We start from the raw sequence: 26,084 nt of genomic DNA on the forward strand, positions 1-26,084 counted from the left end.
TAATATCAGGCCGTCTCCAATTAAGGGCTAATTAGTTTGATACAGACCAAAAAGGTTAGAGGATTTTATGCTTTCATTTTAACAAGTATGAAGAGACCTGTTATTCATGGAGCATGTTCTAAGCATTTGGTATATACCAGATGGGGAGCAAAGTAGACAAAGATCCCTGCCCTCATGGGGTTAATATGCTAGTGGGACAAAGCAGACAATAAACAATAAATAAATAAATCATATGGTATGTTAGAATATGATGAATGCTTTAGAAATAAAGTGTACCGTAGGCAGGGGGAGTGTTAGGGCAGTGGGGAGGATAGACAATTCAATGGGGGAGGGTCAAGACAGTCATCCCTAGAAGGTATGAACAAGGATTAGAAGGAGCTGAGAGAGTTAGCAAGACGCCAGAGGAAGAGTTCCAGGAGGGAGCAAGAGCTAGAGCGAAAGCACTAAGGCAGGATGAAATGTTGGAGGAATAGCAAGGAGGTCAGTGGGGTGGGAACAGAGTGAGTAAAGGACAGATCGATAGAAGAGGACACGGAAAGGTGTGGGGCAGACTTGGGCTTCTGTTGTAAGTGAAGTGGGGAGCCACTGCACAGTTTTGAGCAGAGTGACAGATCTGACTTTTTAAAATAATCCCTCTAGATGATAGGTTGAGACTAGGCTATTGGGAGGTAAAGGCAGAGTCACAAAAACCCTGGCAAGAAACAGGGAGAGCAATCTAGACAACGGTCAATGGCTTGGATCAGGGAGGTGGCAGTGGAGGGAGAAGAGGAGACATATTCTGAACATATTTTCATTTGAGAGAAGGATGCATTAATTTGAATGAATGCATTAATAATAATGTATTCAGAGACTGCTTCATGGCATAGACATTACTTGAACCTTACCTTGAAGGACATGGAGGATTTGAAAAGGTGAAAGAATTAGGAAAGGCATTCCAGGATGTGATAGGCTTGGTGGACACAGTGAGTATGGCTTATTTGGGGGACAATGAGATTAGCCCTATTAGAGTAAGGCAGGCCAATCTCTGGGTTTTGTAGGGAAATGACGTACATAATGTGGAACTGAATTATAAAGAGCTTTGAGAGCTAGGCAAAGATATTTACACGTCACAAGGTTCACTGCAGTAGGTGCTCAATACTTACTAGAAGACTGGTTTTTAGGACCACTTACTTGGCAGATTGGATTGGCTGGCTGAGAATTTCTCATTTAGAAGGTCAGCTAAAAAGCCATATAGAAATCCTAGCATGAGGCAATGAGGTATAATTCACAGGTAAGTAATTGACAGTTGACTGTTTTAAATTTATTTTATAATGAAACCATTTATCACTGTGGGAACCTCAATATTGTGTTGCCAATCCCTTATTCAAATAAAAATTACATGGGTCTAAAAAACTGTGTACTCAAACAGCCATGTGATCTTAATTCTGGAGTTGGAAAAGTTGGATTACAGTTGCTATCAGGTACATGTGCAATTCCTGTGTCTCTAAATTAGTTACAAGTACAAAACTGTGTCTACAAAAAATGGGTAATGTGGAGAGGTTTATAGAAATTTAATTCCATTAAAATGTGTAAAAATTTCAACACTATTAGATGGACAAGAGGTATCTAATGAACAACTTTCTAATGCCTAATTTAAGGGTACCCAAAAGAACCTAAAATAACAGAAACTTTGCTTCAGTTTGTTCCTCTATTTGCTTTGTTCAGGTTTCCTTTGATGCAAAAAATCTGTACCTTACAAAGAGCTATAATTTTAGAATTTCCTCAAGGTGATCTTACTCAAGTTATAGGAGAGAATTCTGACAAAGATACTAATCTATGACAACCTCTTTCAGACCTATAAAAATTGTTTTCATTTAATGACTCATGTGTTACATATCAATTAACAGTTTAAGTGGATATTGCTATCAGGTAGATTTGATGACAAGTTGTATTCCTTAGGGCTGATAGGGGAAAATAAAAAAAATTTAAATGCTGTGTTTTCTTGTAGGCATCTAGTATAAATGACATTTGTTTTGAGTGTCTCCTATCATTCATAATTTGGGGGAAAGTACAAGAGAAATGACAGTTTTTGAAAGCATAGTAAGGGGATTGTCAGAATCTAGAAATCTACCAAATCTATTAAGTCCTGATGGTCAGAAAAGAGATTTCAACAGTTAAATCAGAAATAAACTATAAAACCAGTGCCGCACTAAGGAAAAAATTAATATGGGCAATCATAAAATTCTAGAAAAAGATCATGGATTACTATTACATGTTAAATTATGAAATTCAGAGCTGTGTCAATAACCTAAATTTTCTTCATATAGAGAAAATTATAATCTAAGACAGTTTTTCAATGTTTTTGAAAAAAAGAACAACCACACATAATCATCACTTTCATTTAGGCCCCAAAAATGATTTCAACTTTTAGAAATTCAATCTTTTCATAGACGAATGTTAATAAAAGTGGGACATAATTCCTCTATTTTAAAAAATCAGACATAAAGATGCTTTCTCTAAGTTTGATCATTTTCTTATTAACACATTCATGGGAGGTCATGAAGAAGACTCATCTCATTCAAAATTGTCACTTGTTTTGGCACATAAAGAATTCTACAATTCCTCCCAAATATTCCTTAAAATACTTCAAATTTAGGAATTTAGAAGATTATATGTCTTCCATTCAATCTACAAGGGATTATTACCACAAAGCCAAAACAATAAACTCTATATAGGGCTTCAGATGTACTTTCACAAATATTGTGTCATTTAATCCTCAAAATATTTTCTGTTAATATATGCAGAAATGGAGGGCAGAGAGGATAAATGACTTGCTCAAACTCACATAGAAAGTATGCAACCAAGACAAGATTGGTGGTTACATCCTCTGGTACTACATGGGTCCCTTCAAACTTCTGGAAAGGTGAAAACTTTGGTCAATTACTTGAATGGTTCCAAGTATACAGTTGCCTAAAGTCACATGGACACAGTTTAAGTATCCCTCAATAAAACTGAGGGGCAATCAATCACTTACTCCTATCTCAGGAGAGACTCTCGTTTCAAGAATCATCTATTGCAGCATTTGTCATGTCTCTAAGGCATATTTCCATTGCTCAATCAGCTCCAAAGGACAAGCGTGTCATCATCTTTCAATGCTCTGGTGCAACAACTTAAAATTAGAGAATTCACACAGGACTAAGTTTGGCACTGAAAGCAGGAGGCATAGTCAGTTTGAGTTTGTGGAAGCTTCTCTTCAATCTTGCCAATTTTTACTAGTGGAAATGGTTTCAAAGCCAGCATGGGGTTACTTGGGGTTGCTTGAGAAGCTCATGATGAAAACAGAAAAGGGAATAAGATTAAGTGGGTCACAATGATCATGGAGCCCAGGAAAAAGTAGAAAAGTCTTCTTTGGGCATAGTGGCTACACAGAGTTTTTAATCTCATGAATATGATCTGAATAGCTGGATATCTGCATCATTCACACTCAACTAGCCACATTTTCTTCAATAGCAGTACCCAGCTACTTGTAACAACCCCCAATTCTACCTTGTCTGTGATGAGGAAGAAGGAGCACCTAAATTAATTACTGTATCTATGCCAAATACCTCATCTCTACAGTGTTTCCCCTCTGCTGGACTCAAATAGCTAATGATGATCATGTTTCCAATTTATTTTCAAGTATGTCTTTTGGCAAAGGTAGAGTATTTTCTGGTTATCTATAAAATACAAGAAAAGTTAACCACAGGTCTTTGACCTTTAGGAGCCCATATATTTAACAGAAAAACACATATAAATAAAAAGTACTAATCAGAGGCCATAAAAGACAAGTTAAATTATTGGTACAATATATAATTTCTATTCATTTATTTACTTAATTGAATTTATTGGGGTGACACTGATTAACCAAATTAGACAAGTTTCAGGTGTTCAATTCCATAGCACATTTGTATACTGCATTTTGTGTTCACCTCCCCAAGTCAAGTCTCCATCCATCACCATTTATCCCTTCTATACCTTTCTCCATCTTCTCCTACCCCCCATATATAATTTCTTAATTGCTTATCATTCTATTCTGTAGGGAAAAAAAGTATGGGGTTATTCTCTTGGAAGGGATTTCAGACTCAAAAAAAAAAAAAAAAAAATCCAGGGCAAATTCAAGGCACAAAAATAAAGAGATTAGTACAGAAAGAAAACTAACTCTACACAATTAACTATCCCTTACCATAAACAGTACTTCTCCCTAGTTATCCTAAAATACTTGTTGCACTGAACTGTGGAAATATTCTTTTCAAACAGACAAAACTATCAATTTGACACAAAAACTATTCACAGTATATTTAGGACATTCTGCCCTGATGGCAGCTAAATCAATAACTAGAGAAAGATAGCAGTAATTTTTATGGCTTGCAGAAAAACAGAATAACAGATTTTTATATCATATAATGAAACTAAATTTCTTTTTAAGAGGCTCAGATGATAGAAATATACACTGAATCAAATCATAATTATGAAATGGAATAGTATTTCAGGAAATATTTTAAATTAATTTTTAAAAAGCATAATATTTTTAAAATTTGCAATTAATATGTTTAAACTTCAAACTTTCAGAAAAATTAAAATGTTAAAATATAAAGCATCATTTCAAGAATTAAGTGATTTAATCTTAATATTTTAGTACTTGTATTGTAAAAAATGAATCCCACTTGTTAACAAAATCTATTTTTAGCATCCAGGAGAAAAAAATAATAAAATAAATAGAAATATAGAAATAAATACAAAACAGAAGAAACTGTGCTAAGAAACTCCAGTAGTAGGAGCTGTAGAAAGGAAGAACTCTATGCTGTATACCTGAAAATAATATAATACTGAATGTCAACTGTCATTGAAAATAAAAGGGTAAAAAAACAGGAAAGGAAGAACTTACATTTTGCAACAGCCAAGAAAGAAATGTTGAAAAACGAGATATCTGTTTTAATCATATATTTATGCATAAAAGTAATAATTAGTCATTTATTTAGCATGCAATTGGCATTTAGGGACCTCATTTTCTTTATGTAAAATGAGATGCTTAGAAAAAACATTCTCCAAGGTCCTCCCAAACATAGTACTAGAATACCTAGTACTATGCTAGGTATCCTAAGAAATATAAAGAAGTATTTAACTTGATCCTACATTCTGGAAGCTTACAATTCTTTGGGAGATTATTAAAATGTACATAATTTTTTTCAATGTACATCATTTTGACCTTTAGGAATTCAAAACATGCTGAGACAGCTTTAAGAGGAATAAAAATGCTATATGAGGAATAAAAACTGCTGTGAGAGTTATCTAATATATAAGACTAAAAGGGAAAAAATGTTATTTCTCAGGTATTCTAAAAGGACCTTACGTATTTTTGGCAAACATATATAAATCCAGGAAATAGAAATGAATACGTCTCTTAATATAATTCTACCTTTAATGCTTAAAATTTTAAAAATGGAAGCCATGTACAAAGATAAAAGATGCATTAATTTAAGTTTCTTTTTTAAAGTCCTGAAATGTTTAAAAAGTGAACACAATAGCAGCAAACTGAGCATTAAAATACTGGACTATACACATAACATAAATAACAAATATAACTTAGAAAACAAACTATAAGAGCAATTTTAACCTTTTATAAATGCCCAAAGTAACCCCAATAGCCGTATCTGGAATGGACTTTACCTTGTGAAGTGCTTGCAGACAGTGTATCAGCGAAGGAATCACTTTCTGAGTCAATAAGAGAATCTCCCAGAGTTTCACCCATAACAGCATGGAATAGGAATTGCTGTAATTCACACTGATATTTTGTCTATTTCTTGCAAAAGACAAGTCCGTTAAAAGAAAAAGACTTGTGGTAGTAGAACTTGTGAACACACCAATGAGTCAAGATATCAGTTTCCAAATATTTGGGAGAGTTGGGAATAAACACACAAAGAACCAGGCCTGAATTGGCTGGCACTCTCCTGTTAGAGAGCCAGCTGTGACAAAATGTTGTGTCATAATTCTGTTCACTGCTTTGGCAAGACTTGGTACATTACAAGGAAAACATTGCTACACTGTCTCGCCAGTGACCCACATGCTTAATATCTTATGAGGGGCGAGAGCTGTACAGTATTTAGAACTATCAGAGCAAAGAGATTATTCAATATTCAATTGCTTCTTAAATGGAAAACTTTAATCTCTGGATTATGAAACACCAGATAAACTTACTTGGGCAAAGGTTTTTCTCACTACCCACCCTTGGTTGAATCTCTAAACACATTATCTGAAGAAAATTTTGAATTCAAACATGTATTCATATTTTTAAATTTGCTGTTAGCATTCTACTTAAATGTTACATGCTAAGGTATTTATTCTGCTATTTAACAAAGTCCATAATGATATTGACTGTTACCTAAATTCTATAAAATTGAACAGTTGAAAAAATAAAGGTAGGGTCTGATAGGTTTAGATTTTTTATATGAGGGTTTTCTTTTTTAAAAACTCAAGTATTAAGTTTATCCCTCAATAGCAATGCAGCAATGTTGCGTCAGTTGATGGTTAAATGACAAATGCCATGTCATAATGAGAAAAGTGGAGTTCACTCTGAGAAGAATAACGCATTACCAGAAAAAAAAAAATAGACTAACACTGATAGGTTGGCAAGGAATGTGGTCAGTTTTGTAATCAGGAAAAAGCTGGCTTCTTGCTCAAGGCCTTTGCCCTTTTTGGCCAGGAGAAACGCTAGCGGTGCCAAAATTCCATGTGGGAGCTGGTCTCCTCTTGTCACATAAGTGGCCTAATATAATTGCAGTGACTTGCGTACTTAAAAAGATGCCCTGCATAGGGTGATATATCAGGTGGCAATAATTCTCTGAATTACATTTATCACAATATTCTCCTAGTGGAATAAATATATATCTGATTAATCTACATTGAGTAGCCAGTTGTCCTTAAAGGAGATTAGAAAAAGTTTTCCCATCAATCATAGAACAATGGCTTAGTGGGAAAACAGTGGATCTCAACAGCACAGAATAAAATAGACAGTTGGCCAATTACATCATTATTTTAAGCAAAAAACCTTTGTAAAGTAAATCAAGTTAAAGGTCCAAATGACTGAGGTAATTAGAGTTATACAGAACAAGTTGTATAGTTGTATAGAACTGGATTCAATTTGAATTCTCAGTAAAGGAGTTTCTCCTTCCCTCTCAATGCTGGGAAATTTACTTGTATTACAGAAACAGTGACATAATATTTAAAAGTGTAATTAAATCTAAGATTCTTGGTTGACTTAATGATTGATGAAAATAAATGATTAAAGTCAAGAGCACATTTCTTCTTGTTAACAGAATAAAAACTTAAGCCCCATGCTGCCTATAGATATTCCCACTCAATGTCCCAAGATGCGTTTGTCTTATTCCTATTAAGTGGCAGGGTCTCACCCAATTCCTCATTCCTGCCCTCAGATTCCAAAGTCTCTCCAACTTTTAAAAAAATGAACATATTTATTAAAATGTTCTTAAAATTATATCAGATTATAAGAATGATAAAAGTGACAGAATGATACCATTTTCAAGTGAGAGAAACTCTTTTAGAGTCAAACACTCTGTTAATAAGATGAAAAAATGAGGCCCCCAAATCACAAGTAAATTCTCCTGGTTGAACAGTGAGGTAGTGACAGGACAGAAACTAGAATCTAGGTTTTTAGGCCTCTTATTTTCAGTACTATTGGCCTTCAACAACTTCTACTCTTAGAAGTGTCTAAATCACCTCTTCTAATAAATCAGGCACCATGAGCATAGAGTATTAGGTGAATTAAGAAAAAATTATATTAACTCTTTCCAGGAATTTCAATACCTATGGATACTGGGAGTGAGGGTAGAGTGTTTAGGGAGTTTCTCACTTCCCTTCTTCCTCTTACTCCCACATTTTCTCAATTCTAACATAGTTCATTCATGCCACAAAATTCTATCTGAAGATTCTAGTTTTGTTTCTGAGGACAGTACAGTATTACCTGGTTTTCAAGTTCTGTAGCAGTCTTTTTTATGATTTGAGCACGACACAGATCCATTCTTTCCAATTACCATCACAGGGACTAACTACTGAACTCTTCACCTACTGCTACTCTATTCTCTTTTTTTTTTTTTCAGACAGCTCTCACCACATTGCCATCCCTTCTCCCCCTAGACTATATCACTTGAAAGCAAAAACCTAGTCATTGTATTTCATACATTTGTTCAACAAATATTTATTGACACTATATCACAACATATTGACAGGCATTGAACTAGATGTTGGCCTGGTAAACAAGATGTGTTATTATCTTGTGTAGCTCAAAAATAGTCAATAAACAAAAATTACATTTTTTATAAACATAGAGCCTGCCACATAGCAAGCTCAAATAAATATTTAAACCTTTGACAACACATACAAATCAAGCAATGTAAGAAGCATCCCAAGTTACTGATAATACTTATACAACATGGATTGTTTAATCACATTTTATGTTAGTGATAGTATTTTGTACTATCACACTATAGCACTAAGTTACTTAAGCAATAACTTGCTCACATAAACATTAAAATGGACAAAATAAATTGAGCCTATCTCATTTGAATCTAATTATGCATCTGTTTTACCCTTAGATACCAAAAAGACATCTTATTTTACAGCTATACATCTATCCATTCCTCTAATATTCTTCAAATATATACCTACTAAATGCCAGGTATTATTCTAGACATTGCAGATAAATAAATTAATGAGCCAGGGTTACTATCCTCAATGAATTTACATTTAACTATATTAATCAAAATTATCCAAATATACTTTAAAAAAGTGATTTTTTAGCTTACTTTACTTTGAAGGCCAATTAGCATGCATTGGTATCAGAAATAACATATTTGCCTAATTAAAATTATTACTACCAATGGACAATATATGATCCCCAGAAAACGATGAGAGGTTTTTTGTTTTGTTTTGTTTTCTTTTCTTTTCTGAAGCTGGAAACGGGGAGAGACAGACAGACTCCCGCATGCTCCCGACCGACCGGGATCCACCCGGCACGCCCACCAGGGGGCGACGCTCCGCCCACCAGGGGGCGATGCTCTGCCCCTCCGGAGGCGTCGCTCTGTCGTGACCAGAGCCACTCCAGCGCCCCGGGCAGAGGCCAAGGAGCCATCCCCAGCACCTGGGCCATCCTTGCTCCAATGGAGCCTCGCTGCAGGAGGGGAAGAGAGAGACAGAGAGGAAGGAGAGGGGGAGGGGTGGAGAAGCAGATGGGCGCTTCTCCTGTGTGCCCTGGCCGGGAATCGAACCTGGGATTTCTGCACGCCAGGCCGACCTCTATCACTGAGCCAACCGGCCAGGGCCACTAGTTCAACTTCTTTTATTGAGGGATGTAGGGCTTTATGCAATGTAGAGGTTGAGAAGGTTATTTCCCCTGGACTTCAGAAACTGGTATGGATATGGTTGTGGGTATAGTACACAGCCTCAGCAAGAGAAAAAAACCGGACTAGTTAGGAATGATTATGTAAGAGGACAAGAAGCTTATTTAACTCTATCACAGTTTACGATTGCTGAAAACAAAGAATAGTTTGGTATTTGAGAAGGCTACCCTTTAATACTTAATCTTCAATACTACTTTATAGAACCTGTCTTTGGCCACAAGAATCTGAATATTACTCAATCAAAAACTACTAAAATTCTAGTATATCTAGGTAAAGACAACTAGACCAGCAATTTCATTTCAACCTTTTTCATCTCATGGCATACTTGAACTAATTAATAAAATTCTGTGGTACACCAAAAAAATATTTTTTGCCTACCTGACAAAAACATAGGTATAACTTTGATTCATTCACATCAGAGGACTATTGTTCTGTTCTCCGTTGTCATTTATTTATTTGACAATTGAGGAAAAGAGGTCAGTGCCCCTGACTAGTCAGGTGTTGCATGTTTTAAAAATTCCTATGGCACACTGGTTGAAAAATCACTGAACTAGATTAATAATAGCTGTGAACAATTCATAACAAAACAAGAAAGTGTAAAAACCTCTAGTTAATAAAATTGTATATGTCTGGATAAAGTTTTTAGAGTATTATTCAGTGTTTGGAATAACATCAAATTCCCCAAGAAAATATTAAATATTATATTTCTTGTGTTATATTACTCTTAAAGTCTGGCTTTTTCTGGCTGTAGAACAAATTTGCAATTCTCTACATCGAATTTAGATTTTTAAAACTGCTTTTTCTTTTATGTAAAATAAACTATGTTAGTATTGGTGTAGAATAATATGTATATACCCTGGCCTGATAGCTCAGTTGGTTAGAGCATTGTCTGGAAGTACAGAGGTTGCTGGTTCAATCCCTGGTCAGGGCACATACAGGAAAAGATAGATGTTTCTGTCTTTCTTTTCCTTCCTCTCTCATTAAAATCAATGAATAAAAATTTAAAAAAATAGTATGTATAGTATTCCTCTCTTTTGCTATAACCCCATTTTAAAAGTTGTATTTCATGTTATAAACACTAAGAACACTTAAACTAGCTCCTAAAAGGTGAGAAGCTCCTTGAGAGAACAATATCTAATACTTCTTTGTATCCACAGAGTCTAGCACAGTGTCCCTAGTTGGCAAAAAACACGTTTATTGTTTTTGTTGATGATGACAATGATGAAAGAACAGCTGCTTGCCACATACGTCTCACATGTATCATTCATGGAGGAGTTTTAGAGACCTAATGGACTGACAACAACACCATTTTCTTCTTGCTCCAGCAAGACTTAAATTACTTGATGGTGCTTTAAAGGAAGCCAGGTAATTGCTAACAACCAGAATGACTGACTATCTACTGCTCATTTCTCCTCCTACCCAGAACTGCTGCTTTTTCCTAGTGCAATTCAAGTTGGCTCAGAACTTCATCTTTTATTGGTGGTTACATCAATTCAGGGTTTCCTCATAGTCACAGGAGACAAAACATGGAAGAAATGATGTTCCAGTGGGACACATGCCTTTCAGAAGAACAAATAATACTGTATTCTAGACATGAATTCTATCATGACCATCACAGCAAGCCGAATATTCCCATAGAATGAGACCAAGGAAGGCTGCCTTTGAATACACGTCATTTTCTTTTAACTCATTTATGCCTCATGTTCCATTATTGGAATGGTAGTATCGTTGGAGTTATTTCTATCCTACTGCTCAAGGTCATCGCCAAAGTCTGGTTTTCCACACGTCTACCTCCTGAGGGTACATGTTATCATGTGGTGCACAGTTAGTCACTGCTGCAGATACTGATGTGCTGGGAGCTTGTCAAAAAGTGATGGGAATTTTCAGAAAATTTTTGAAGAACTGAATTTCAAAATTTTCAAACTCTAGCATAAATGTGTTAAAAGGCAAAATCCAACCCTCTTTGATCAAAAACTGTCATTTGGTTCAGATTTTCAAGAAGTAACATATTGTCTATACAAGATTAATATTTTAAACTAATATACCACTTTGATAAAAAAATAACTCAGTGAAGTGTTAACTTGCAGCCAATAGCTCTAGTAGATGTATATTTGATATTTAAAAAGGTCTTCTAGACACTAAAGCAGCATGATATATGAAAAAGCACATTGACACTGGAACCAGAAAGTCTAATTTTAGGTTCCTATCTGGGTTCAGCCACAGATTTGTTGTGTCAACTCTTTGTATTCACATTTCTCATCTTTAGGATGAGAAGAAGGCTTTTCTGCAAAACAGAATAATTCTTAAGATGCTTTTGGGTTCCGATGTTGAGATATTTAATAGTATGTCTGCAATTAATTTATTTAGAATGTAATGGAAATTATGTATATTGTATTCTTATTCATATTCTAATCCTAGGTTACTATTTCCTTTTCATATCCAGTTGCTAATTGGGAGACAGAATGAAAGGCACTATTATATGAAAAAATAAAGCCCAACTGCAAATTAAAAGTCTGAAAAAAGAAAAAACAACTGAAAACTTCCTTTCCCCCCCACCTTTAAAAGTTAACATGCCTGCAATACCTGAAAAAAGAGCCTAACCTGTCTAACCACTTTCTAGGGATCAACTAAACACTTTTCAAATTATCATACTTTTGGACCAAAGATGTCCCGCCTAAACTATGTTAACTTGTCTTTGCATGCAATATCTGAAACTCTCCAGTAATTTGGTTTCTAGCAAAATAAAATACCATGGGCTATATTATCAACTGGCCCATATTTATGTTGTGGGAAATCCTAATCCTCTAAAACAGGTATCTTCTTAACTGTTCAGATTTTATCAATTAATTTTCCAAGATCAGCTGTATGTAGATTCCCTAGGTAACATGTTCTATCACCGGTGAACCACACTAAGAATTCATAAAGATCCTAAAGCAAGCTCAGAGCCACAGAGTTATATGCAGGTTTAGTTTATGTAAAATAAGCAATTTACCAGTTTTGCACGGAGATCACAGACTCACAAAACTTAATACCAGGGAGATGAACACATTCAAACTCTTAATTTTTCAGATAAGGAAAATGGGTTTCAGAGAAATTAAATAACCTGCTCAAGGTATTATCCAGATAATTAGTAGCAGACTTTGAGCTAGATAGAAATCAGGTTTCTTCATTCCCAGTCCAAAGCTCCAAATTGTGTTCTGTCTCATTAAAATGGTGCAATAAAATGTTCAAATACATTGTTCTGATCAATTATTCTTAATGCCAATAATCATGTCAGAAGTCTCAGCATGAAAGTATTTGTAAATAGATATGATTCACTTAATGTGAATGAATCACTCATGAGAATGACAGAGTCATCACAGAGTTTAGAGACAGTACTTTCTACAAACCTGGTAATCAATAACAACTTAGTATTTAAAATTTGGTAATGTCTGAACAATTAATTCAGAAACTCATTTTGCTGACAAATGTCCTTTTGCCTCATTCATAGATTCTTCATGAGTCATCCTAGCATTCTGGAGTTCTGGTACAGCTGTTTTTTCTATTGCTATGGTTCCTTGCTCTCACGAAAATAATAAAATTGTGATGTGAATTTACACTGAGGTAATAATATGCTGATTTTTTTTTTTTTTTTTTTTTTGTATTTTTCTGAAGTTGGAAACGGGGAGGCAGGTCAGACAGACTCCTGCATGCTCCAGACTGGGATCCACCCGGCATGCCCACCAGGGGGCGATGCTCTGTTGCAACCAGGGCCATTCTAGTGCCTGAGGCTGAGGCCATGGAGCCATCCTCAGCGCCCGGGCCAACTTTGCTCCAATGGAGCCTTGGCTGCGGGAGGGGAAGAGAGAGACAGAGAGGAAGGAGGGGGGAGGGGTGGAGAAGCAGATGGGCACTTCTCCTGTGTGCCCTGGCTGGGAATCAAACCTGGGACTCCTGCATGTGAGGCCAATGCTCTACCACTGAGCCAACCGGCCAGGACCTAATATGCTGATTTTTAAAAAGTATCTTAGAGCTAGCTGTACAGTGTTTCTATCTCATTTGAAATTCACAATGAGACTAAAGTTTTTGCAAAGCAAAAAAAATAATTGCAACTATTGAATAGGGACTCACTGTGAAACCTGGTAATGGTTTGGCCATAAAGTTATACTTCATTTCCTATCAAATCTCTATTGCCATCATGATTAAGATAGGTCTACTTCTACTAACAACTATGCTTTTGGGTTCCGATGTTGAGATATTTAATAGTATGCCTGCAATTAATTTATTTAGAATGTAATGGAAATTATATATATTGTATTCTTATTCATATTCTAATCCTAGGTTACTATTTCCTTTTCATACCCAGCTGCTAATTGGGAGACAGAATGAAAGGCACTATTATATGAAAAAATAAAACTTTTAAAATTCATACTTGTTTTGAAGATTTCATATTCTACTTGTATACCATTTTTTCATGAAACATATTTAAGAGCAACAGGTGTTAGTTGATGACTGCTCTTTTTATTATTTTATTAAGCTGTGACATTTAAGATTTAAAATTTGTTGATAAGAATTCATAATATTATAATTTTGAGATCCTACTCTGTTCCAGGCACTAATTTATTTAAATCAGCTTTAATTCTCATAATTATTCTTCTGGACGAGAAAACAGGCTTTGAGGGATAAACTGACATGCTCAAAGTAAAAATGCTTGTATGTGACAGTTTGAATTAAAACGTGTGTTTGACTCTTTATACCATATTGACAAAATTTTATAGTGAAAACCATCACCAGTGTTTTCTAGTGTTTGTAGTTCTTATCCTCAAAGGACATTTTTATTTTCCTTAATGGACAGAATACACTGCTACTTTTCTATATGAGAGGGTTTTAAAAAACATAACCTTCTGTTATTATAGAACCAATCCACATGAATTGTTGGAAATTAAAAATATATAGACTGGTAAAAATAAAATCATTATATTTCTATATTCAGAGATTATTAACAATAAATTCAGTTTTTATCTAACTGAATCTTTTTCTGGGCAGATGTATGAGAAGTATATACATACACATAAGAATATACATACATGCATATACATATAGTATTTGGATTTTTAATAAAAATGAAATAATGGTAGTTACTGGTGGTAACCTGGTCAATAATTTCCATCTTTCCATTTTTGTAAATTTTCATTTCAAACAATATGCAGTGCATATTCAAATTTCCTTAGCTGACCCAAAATGTTCTTTGTAGCTGGTTTGTTCCAAACCTGAATCTAATCCAGAATGATGAAATGCATTTGGTTATATGTCTCTTATGTCTTTTAAAATCTATCACAGCCATCCTCCTACACCCGTGGCTTCCCTTACTTTTAAGGCCACTGACTAATTGAAGAGATTAGGCCAGTTGTTATGTAGAATGTCTCACCCTCTGGATTTGCCTCACTGCTTTCTTGTGGCATCATTTAGCTTGCTCCTCTATCCCTGTTTCCTATAAACTGGATATTATATCTAAGAATTTATGGATTGAAGTTAAACATTTTTTTCCAGGAACTACCTATTTTTATTTTTTACTTTTTTATTCAATTTATTTGGGTAACACTGGTTAATAAAATTACATAGGTTTCACTTGTATATTGTATTGTGTATTCACCAGCCCAAGTCAAGTCTCCTTCCATCACCATATACCCCCCTATATCCTCTTCTGACTCCCTTCACTCCTTTTCCCTCTGGTAATTACAATACTGTGTGTTGTTTATGTCTATCAGTTGTTCTTTTTGCTTAATTCTTTCACCTTTCTCATCCAGCCCCCAAATCTTCCCTTCCCTCTGACAGCTGTCAGTCTGCTCTCTATTTGTGAGTCTGTTTCTATTTTGTTTGTTATATTTTTGACTTGAATGTAACAAATTACTGATGTTCTATAATTCTTATTCCATCACTTCAGAGACACAGTATGTGCCTGACCATTAGTGATGCTAGGGTCTATTACTAATTTAGAATGATGATAGTCTGATCTCTTTATTGCAGAGTTATTTTTTTCTCCTTGCAAGTTGAAAGTAATCTGTGTGCTATTACTTTAAGGATGTTTAATTTAACCAATTATTCATCTAAAGATTTTAACATACTTAATAATCTTTTCCTGAATCAATACTTTGATTTTATGAAATAGTTTTCTAATTCTACCACTCTTTCAACATTTACTAGCTATCATTTTTCTATAAGGTAGAACTTTCCTTTGGGAACTAAAGCTATGTGTATATCCTGAAATATATTTACTACTATGAATGAAGAATAAATGTTAATTTGTTCTGTTATTAAAGAGGTAGGTATCTTCAACACCAAACTTTCTTGATTAAATGTATTTGCTTCTTTTATTGAATGTTTATATCATAAAATACTTACATACCTAAGTTTCTCTCTTTTTCAATTATTTTTAGGGAATTTTATTTCAATTTCACTTTTTTCTGTTATCCTTGATCCTATGACAGTTATAACCAGGACACCCATCTCCTGGTTCTTCAAGAATCAAATCCTTTTTCTTTTTATTACACCTACAATGCCACCTGTCAACTCCTAATAATATAATTAATGCTTATCTAACAATTTCTATTAACAGGAATTTTCAATTTTTAGGAGTGGATATTCCTAAATCATAGGGGATAAGTAGAATACAAACTTAACTGATTCTTCCAAGGTTAGGTTGTGTGTCAGCATAGCTTTAGGAAGAAAGTCTAAGATTCCTGACAGGCTTATAGACTAATTAAACCACATTCCAACCACCTAATTTCTTTACAGTCCAAGAGGTGCTTTTCTTCAGGTAAATAAGCTCTAGGAATAAAATGTAATGTTTTTGTATTCACAAAGATTCCATTTTAATAAACTTTTATTTCAAACACTCAGAACCATCTTATTGAACACAAAGGGAATAGGGGAAGACTAAAACATGAAGATAGATAAGAACTTTTTCAATTCTAAAATCTGTGCCCCCCAATAAAAATAAAGTAGAGGCTTAAGTAAGTCCTCCTTCTACTTATGTTTTTATTTATCTATTGCACACAGTCAGATGAACAGCTCAAAATGCCTAAAGTCATTCTGGGCAAGTTGACAAGTATCCTACACAATGAAATGAGATGTGGGAAGAATGCCAGATTGCCTAATTGTTACTTGGGAATCTGAGGAGGTGGACAAGCCAAAATCTTTATGGGGATCCAAAGAGAACAACTTCTTCCTTAGGCAGCAGGAGAAAACAATGGGCCAGATTCTCATTCTGTGTAATTTTATAAGATTCCATTGTATCCTCCATTGTTTCTTTCATGTACTGCCTGGAGGGGAAGTGTATTGTTATCTATGGGAGAGCTTCCATAAGAGAGTTACAGAGGATGAGAACATAGCCTTTGGGAGATTAATGAATGATATGGCATTCAGTCTAGTATGTAACTTTCAAATAAACATTTTGGGAACTGTGTACCTATGCATTAAGGTCAGAAAGTTTTAGTGGTCACGAGTTGAGACAAGCAATATCCAATTGATTAAAAGGGGCTTTGAAAAGAGTATTTGGAGTGGGAGATAATGGGGCATTAAGAGAGGGTATTGGTATTCACAGAAATGTGAAGAGGAGATTGCCATATCTGTAGGAAGCCATAGAGAACATTTTAATCTACCCCTCCCCTTCATTTATAGATAGGGAAATCAAGGCACAAAGAGGGTAAGTAACTTGCTGGAGCCCTTGCCCAAGATAATATAGAATTAATGACAAAGTCAAAGCTAAAATCCATGATATCCTAATTATTGGACACTCTCTCTAGTTCCACTAAAACAGCATTTTCAACTGGGTCTCCTTATTATGTGAAAGGGTATCTATAGTTATACATTCTTAGGAAGTCCTAGACAAAAAGCCATATAGAAAGCTTTTTACAACCTTATTGAGGTATATTTTATATATCATAAAGTTATTTTAAAATATACAATTCAACGAATTTTAGTAAATTTACTGAGTTTTACAACCATCACTATATATCAGTTTTAGAACATTTTTGTCACTCAATAATATCTCTCATGCTGATTTACGTTCAATTCCAGTTCCTACCCCCAGTCCCAGGCAACCACTAATTTGCTTTTACTGGACATTTCATATAAATGGAAGCATACAATATATGGTTTCTTGATCTGGGCTTTTTTAACTTATAATGTTTTTGAGGTTAATCCGTATCATAGCATGTATCAGTAAGTTCCTTTTTTTTTTGCATTTTTCTGAAGCTGGAAACAGGGAGAGACAGTCAGACAGACTCCCTCATGCGCCCGACCGGGATCCACCCGGCATGCCCACCATGGAGCTACGCTCTGCCCACCAGGGGGCGATGCTCTGCCCATCCTGGGCGTCGCCATGTTGCGACCAGAGCCACTCTAGCGCCTGAGGCAGAGGCCACAGAGCCATCCCCAGCGCCCGGGCCATCTTTGCTCCAATGGAGCCTTGGCTGCAGGAGGGGAAGAGAGAGAGAGGAAGGCGCAGCGGAGGGGTGGAGAAGCAAATGGGCGCTTCTCCTGTGTGCCCTGGCCGGGAATCGAACCCGGGTCCTCCGCACGCTAGGAGTAAGTTCCTTTTTATTGCTGAATAATCTAGGCTACGCTGTGTATGATTATATCGTATTTTATCTATTCAGTCAGTAGAGGGACATTTAAATTGTTTCCAATTTTTGATAAAAGGTTTTAAATTCTATGTTTTCAATTTTCTTTCATTTTAATGATATAAAAATTACAAATTTTATATTTTAGACTATCTGAATATCTAGATGATTTTGTTACTGAATACTAACAGGCAGGTTCAGTGCCACAGTTTGTATTCATGATTTCATTGGTGCCCAGTGTCACTACTTTACTTGTCCAGCATTAATGATAGAAGGACAAAGGTAGACATTTAATATGTAAATCATTTATTTGAGTTATGCAAAAACTAAATGAGAGCCAGTAACACTGTAGGAAGGACTGTTTCACAGAAGAGTTCAACAAAAGAAAAGTTTTGAGGGAGAATTTAATGGTATATACGGCATTGAGTAGCACAGGGTATAGAACCTCAATTGTGTTACTGCAGTTATTTCTATTTTGAATTGTTAATTTGAATATTAAGGGTTTTGTAATTTGTTTTGGTTGTATATAAGAGCTATAATCATAAAAAGCTTATAGCTAGTTTTGTATATATTTATATATATTTACGTTACATTATAATAAGAATTTTGTGGACACTGAGAGTCATAAGAAATTTTTTCCTTAAAACTCTGTGCTTTATTCAAGTAATACTAAGATATAGCTATATAAAATAACTGAACTAGACTATAAAGAAGTTCTAACCTTCTCATTTTATAAATAAAGTAAAAAGAAGTGACATGACTTGTGTAAAATTATATAACCTGTTAGTGATAGAGCTGTGTCTAAAAAATAGGTTATTCACTGCCATGGCTGCAAAACATTTATTCTAAGTAGTAGATTGTTAATCTCACTGAGCCTTTGGTTATTTTATAAATAAGACATCCACTGAAATGAGATTGAGACATAAAACAGATTCATTTTCTAAATCCTTTTATTTTACCACTGACTGAACAATGATTACAATCCAAACATTTAATTTAAGATTTAAGACCTGGCATTCACATAGTTGGAATGAGGAAGAAGAAAAAGATGTTTTAGTTAAATTTAAGAATCAAGAGGTAGAATGGTATAATTGGAAAGATACCAGGGTTCAACCTTCAGTTCTGCCACTAACTCTGTTTATGTACTGAAGCAAGTCACACTGGTCTTAATTACCCATTTTAAAAGTGGAGATAAGGAAAGGAGAGTAGATTCAATGAATTCTAACATTTTCTTTTAGCTCTTCCATTCAATGAATTTTAAGTATTAAGGACTCATCTATTACAAACTCTGTTCCTAATCAGAATCACGTCTAACCTCTGCATTGGTTAATAATATTATTGCTATAATCTGCCCACATACCCACCCACTCACCTACCTCATTATTCATTATTTCCTAACAAGTAACTTAAGTTCTATTGAAAAGGATATATCTATGTACTCCTATGTGTCTGTGGTATACAGTAAATTTTCTGTCATCCACCAAGACTTGTTTCTGGCGTCCTGATCTTATTTATGCTGTAACACTTAATGATATCTTTTTCTTGATTTGTGCAAAGTAAATGGTCTTTGAATGTCAATTCATTAGTTTTTACCCCTAAGAACTCACTGTACGTAGACTCAATTCCACATAATTTACACCTCAGTTATTTTCTATAGATTCGTTTCACTTCTCCAGATATATTGTTAAATGCTTTGAAAACATGAGATTGCATGCCTTTTACTTCATTTATTCTTCTTAGTACAACATTAGGTGTTCAAGACTTGATTGTCAATTTCAAACAGATGGTATACTATACTGTCTTTTCAAAGGCTTTAGGGAAGTGCCCTACCCCATAGTTAAACGTCCACAAGAAGCTCAGCCCCCTTGTTTTACTTTCAGAAGAGGTACTAAGAAAGGTGGTTAACATCCTTTGCATATGCCCCTATAAAAAAGTTAAAGACCATTATTCAAATAAAATATTCCTCTTCTTTACTTTCTTTTCCTAGTTGAAGAGTTGGTTTCTCAAAATTAGTTCAGAGAACTGATTCCATTTTTGGTACTAAAAAGTTCCAATATTATTACTACTTTGACTTGTACAGACAAGAGTCTTGGACTGTAAAGGAGCACAGGTTTCTAATAAAGGCTCTAATACATACCAATGTCCTTAGATAAAGTCATTGCATTTCTGGATTTCTATTTCCCTAGATGTAAAAAGGGAAGTAATATCTGTCTTGACTTAGAGATATTATTAGGATTAAATATATTAAATTAAAAAAAGACACAGTTTAAAGCTCTGTGCAAATGTCAGATATTATTTTCCTACTGCCACCAGAACACTAAAAACATTTTCTTTAAATTATAATGTAAGAGCTTCATTAAATAAACATTGAAAAATATATATGTGGAAGAGAGTTGAAGGACCTATGCTATAGTGGTAATGTTAGTTATTTTGGGGTGATGGGATTATGAGTGATTATTTTTTGCTTTCTAATTTTTCTGCATCTTTTTCAATAGTAGCTATACTCTTAGATTCTAAAAAGTTACTTTAATAAAATAAAGACACTGTGCAAACTTGAGTATTAAAAATAGCAGCTAACAAATTCGGAGGATTCTCTAAAAGAGAATCTCAATATCAAATTCCTAACAATAAACCCTTTATATCAATCTGAAACTACAAGTAAATGGATTAACCTACCTTGAACGAAAGTAAACAGTAATTTGTAATACGATGGGCCCATTAATCTGATGGATCTGGATTAGGCTAGTCTGATGACAGTTCCTACCATTTATGTCCACAGTCATAAATAATACTAAAATTTGGAACTATATAAAATAAGGTGAAAACATTTAAAAATAAACTTAGAGCAAATAAAGATCTTAAACTGTAAAGATAAGATTTAAATTTCTGAGTAATTTATTAAGGTAAATTACAGAGATATTTAGCTAATCTTTTCAAAGAAGAGGAAAGTTATCAAGAACTATTATCTTCCAACTTTTTTTTTCCTCTGAAATGTTTCTATTAGATATCAGCATCACTTGTCCTCAAAGAGTATCAAGAGGTGAAAGCCACCATGGAAAACCTCAGACAGGAAGCTTAACGTTAGTATTGCATAAAAGAGACCACAAACTCCTGACTTGGTTCTTGTCCTCTGCCTCTCCAAGAGCAACCAACATTAATCTGGTGGATCTTGTGATGTTCAGAATGTACTCACAAATCAATTTCCAGCTCAACTTTTATCATAATTTACTAAGAATTCTCATTAGTAGCCTTTTAGTTTCAGCACTGTTTCATCCTCAATAACATTTTCTCTGTTTAATACGTTCTCATCATTCCCACTCCTATCCCTCCCGATTAGTGTCTCTGAGGGATTCGATGAGATGACCACACACTTTCTAACCGAAACTGGGATACTTTTAAGAGTGAAAGAGGGCAATATTAAAAATTAAGCTCAGATAACAGGCAAAAACTGAGACTGTAACAGATAACCAGGACATATAATCACTTTAAAATTAAGCAAAGTGAGGAGATTCAAAAGAGAAGATACATTTCATGATGTTTTGATTCCTGGCAACTAGAAACTAGGTCAATGCTGCCATTTTTTTTTTTCATATTGCCTCTTACTTCCAATGATGGTTAGCTCATGAATGTAAGAATCATATTAACAAATGTATTGGAAATCTATAGTAAAATGTGGTGAAGCAAATTTTCTTTGCTTTTCTTCTTTTTTTAATGTTAAAGGTTCACATAGGGCAGGTGTTTTGCAAAGGAGGGTGGGAATTGCAAAGGTTTTGCCCTAGGCTGTCTTACATTAAGAATTATTATTGCATCTGGCCACTTTTCAAGCAACCAGATGTGAAGTAAGTAATGCCCATTTGGATTACAAATCTCATTTCAATATCTTTCAACATAAATAACAATAACAATAGTCAATATATTTATTTTAAGGCTTCCAAGAGATGAGAGACATTAGCCACAGAGAAACCACACTGTAGAAAAGCTAGAGAAAAGCAATGATACTATTAAAAAGGATTTTTAAAATTATCTAAAAAGCTTATTTCAATGAAGGCAGTAAAATAAAGATTGGTTTGATGGTTGCAATTAACCAAAGCCCAGCAAACATCAGAATAATTCAATTCAGTAAATTCTTTTTTATTTAAATTTATTGAATTTATTGGGGTACAGGTTTCAAGTTCAACTCAATAAAACATCATTTGCATATGGCATCGTACATCCATCACCCCAAGCAAAGTCTCTCTCTGTACCCATTTACCAACCCCTGCCTTTTTTTTTTTTTTTTTTTTTTAGAGAGAGACAGAGAGAAAGAGGGACAGACAGGGACAGACACAGGAAAGGAGAGAGATGAGAAGCATCAACTTGTAGTTGCAGCACTTTTAGTTGTTCATTGATTGCTTTCTCATAAGTGCCTTGACTGGGGGGCTGCAGCAGAGCCAGTGACCCCTTGCTCAAGCCAGTGACTTTGTACTTAAGCCAACAGCCTTTGGGCTCAAGCCAGCAACCATGGGGTCATATCTATGATCCCATGCTCAAGCCAGTGACCCCGTGCTCAAGCTGGTGACCTCAGGGTTTCAAAGCTGGGTCCTCAGCATCCTAGGTTGACACTCTGTCCATTGCACCACCATCTGGTCAGGTGCCCCCAGTAAATTCTTTATTATTATTATTATTTTTTAATCAAGTGAGAGGCAGGAAGGCGGAGAGACAAAATTCCACATGTGCCCTGACCGGGATCCACCTAGCAATCCCCATTTGGGGCTGATGTTCTGCTCATCTGGGGCCGCTGCTCTGCTTCTCAGCAACCAAGCTATTTTAGCACCTGTGGTGAGGCCTTGGAGCCATACTCAGTGCCCAGGGCCAGTAAATTCTTAATACTTAAAAAAATCTCTTTTTTTCTCCCCTATTGTTTTGGGGGGGAGGGGAGAAGCATCAACTCGCTGCTCCATTAGTTGTTCCATTGAGTTGTATACTCATCGATTGCTTCTTGTACATGCCCTGACCAGGGGACAGAACCTGTGACCTTGGCACACCAGGAGGACACTTTATCCATTAAGCCACCTAGCCAAGGCCACACTAGGAAAAGTCATAATCATATAAGCTGGCTATTGAAATTATTGTATTTGGGGATTATTACTAAAATTCCTAAGATTCCATAAACATGACCTAGCAATAGGGCTTCAATGAAACCAGTCCTAACAAATTATTTGGCGAGTATACAGAGCTCTAATATAGACTAAAAAAATCTCAGTATCAAATTCCTAACAACAAACTCTTTATATCAATCTGAAACCACAAGTGAATGGATTAAACTACCTTGAAAGAAAAAAACCCAGTAATTTGTAGTATGATGGGCCCACTAATCTGATGGATCTGGATTAAGCTAGTCTGATGACAGTTTCTACCACTTATGTCCACAGTCATAAATAGATTTTGGCCTGATCAGGTGGTGGCGCAGTGGACAGAGCATCGACCTGAATGCTGAGGTCCCAGGTTTAAAACTCTGAGGTTCCCAGCTTGAGCACAGGCTCACCAGCTTGAGTACAGGATGGGCTAGCTTGAGCGTGAGATCATCAACATGATCCCAAGGTTCCTGGCTTGGGCCCAAAGGTCGCTGGCTTGAAGCCAAAGGTTGCTGGCTTAAGCCCAAGGTTGCTGGCATGAGCAAGGGGTCACTGGCTCAGCTTGAGCCCCCTGTCAAGACATGTATGAGAAGCAATCAATGAACTAAAGTGACACAACTACCATTTGATGCTTCTCATATCTCTCCCTTTCTGTCTCTCTCTCTCTCTTTCTCTCTTTCTCTTGCGCGCACACAAAAAGTTTTTTAAAAGGTTAAAGAATTATTAAAAAAAAAGACTAAGATTTTGGAATACACAAAATAGCAGTAAAATAGAAATAAATAGAATAAAGATCTTAAACTGTAAAAAGCTATATGGAAGGGTAACAGATAAAAGTAGATCAGTGAACAGTTGAAGTAAATGTTGGAACATGAAGGATCTTTTGGAAGAATTCAGGATAGGGTGACTTCCATCACAAGGTCTAATAAACAGGAACACTGTATAGTATTTTAAAGTGTTTTGACTTTGGGTAGTGAACACAATGCAATATGCAGATGATGTAGCATAGAATTGTACACTTGAAACCTATATAATTTTATTAACTAATGTCACCTCAATAAATTTAATAAAATTTAAAAATAAAGTATACAAAGTATTTTTACATATATTATTTATTTTATTTTGAGAGGTAGGAATTATTTCCATTTTATTGAAAATTGAAGCTGAGGGAAACTATTGTATCTGACAATGGTCAAGATCATTTGAGCAGAAAGTAAATCCTGAACTTTAAAATGTAACACAAATTAACAAACATGCTGAAAGAAGCCAGTCAAAAAAAAAACAACAAAAAACACAAAACACTTCGCTGTTTACAAGACACTGTGGGAAATACAGAGAAGTGTAAGCCTGCCCTTAAGGAATTTATATCTTGTTGGAAAACAAGCTGCAAAGAGGTGAAAAGTAATGATTCATGATTTGAATAAGAATTCCAGCCAACTGATAAAAGAGATGTCACAAGGTAGCACCTGGTTAACTGCCAAATAAATGAAAAATGACTAAGTTTCACAGGGACTCTTAAGAGCATGTCAAAATGGAATGATTTATGGAAATGGCTTCATGGAGGAAATGGGATTTCAGCTAGGGTTCATATAGTGAGCAAGATAGAAAAACTAGAAGAGCATGAGCTCATGAAAGACAATGACCATGTATCTATGTTACAGAACCTCAATAACTATTATTATATAAATAAAGTCCATTGTCTGGCTAACTGATGAACTGATTAATGATTGAATGAATGAGTACATAGAAAGGAAGTATGGAGCATTCCAGGCAAGGGGAAGGAGCATAAGTACGTCTGGGGCATGGTAAGTGCAAATAAATTATTGTGTTAGTAGTCTGGTAAGTGACTTACCCAAGGTTATATAGCTACAGGACATTTCAGGAGCTAGAATTTAGGTCCTGACTTCCAGTCAGAAATACAGTAGATGTGTAAGTAGAAAAAATATTGGCTTTACACTTGACAAACTTAAGCTAGAATCCCAGCAGCACCAGGAGTATATTGACTCCTGATTGTCTTCAACACAAATTGGAATAATCTGGAGCCTGTTAATCTCTGAAACCTCTTCCCACTCTTCTCCATTTAAAATAGTAAGTAAACTATGCTTTTTCCCACTTCATAGTTTCCACACTTTATTTCCTCTCTTTGTAACATTGTTCTTCTCACAGCTCCCTTAAGCTAACTCCTATTCTCTTTTTGATTGTCAGCATAAAAATCACTTCCCCAAACCCTCAGACTAGGTTAAATCATACTATTTATCACTGTACAATTTATACTATCCCTTTCTTCCCTCACAGCACTCATTTTAGTTATTACTTATTTATTTTCTCCTTTCCCCACGATATTATAAACTCAATGAAGACATGATCCCTGAAAGTATGCCCACAGTAGCACAAAGAACACTGAAAAAAAGCTTAGAAGACTTTAGTTTCAGTGTTGGTTGGTTCTGACTTGCTGTGTTATTTGGCAAGTTATTTAAATTCTCTAGGCCTCCTTTGTAAAAGGAGAGGAGTGGGATTTGACCAGTTTCTTAAACGTTACTAATGTATGGGATCCCTTTCAAATGAAAAAATACATTACAGACCTACCAAGGTTAGGTCCTCCCACTCCCCAGAGGTCCTGTTAACCCCAGGTTGAGAAAATCAATATAAGAAACCATTAAAAAATATCCTTGAATTGTAAAATGTGGGCTTTATAATGACCTTTTAAATTATATTTGATATAAAAACACATTATTTTTTTAATTTTAAAACTCTCAGAACCTAAAAATATATTTGTGGATCCCCAAGAAGTTATAGATCCCAGTTTGAGAAAGATATGGTCTCTTCCAGGTCTAAAATGTCATCATTCAAAGAAAATGGATATTTATTTATTTTCCAGAGTATTTCTAATGAATCAGATCTACATATGGGTTCATTAAACTGAGATCTGGGAGAGAGTA

At 35.1% G+C, this 26,084-nt stretch overlaps 1 protein-coding gene across 8 annotated transcripts in view; it reads right to left on the reverse strand.

Annotated features, from left to right (window-relative positions):
• Positions 1–26,084, reverse strand: part of PPARG (peroxisome proliferator activated receptor gamma) — a 154,047-nt gene that overhangs the window by 82,439 nt on the left and 45,524 nt on the right. Inside the window, exon 1 of one of the 8 annotated variants that reach the window (XM_066351150.1) lies at positions 5,686–5,780. The exons of the other annotated variants lie outside the window; for them this stretch is intronic. Coding sequence (XP_066207247.1) covers positions 5,686–5,767 — 82 coding nt within the window. The 5' untranslated portion in view covers positions 5,768–5,780. Of the gene's footprint in view, positions 1–5,685; positions 5,781–26,084 lie in introns of those variants that run through there. 8 annotated transcript variants of the gene reach the window in all.

Source organism: Saccopteryx leptura, chromosome 10 (genome assembly GCF_036850995.1).
Source record: "Saccopteryx leptura isolate mSacLep1 chromosome 10, mSacLep1_pri_phased_curated, whole genome shotgun sequence".
Classification (NCBI taxonomy): Eukaryota; Metazoa; Chordata; class Mammalia; order Chiroptera; family Emballonuridae; genus Saccopteryx; species Saccopteryx leptura.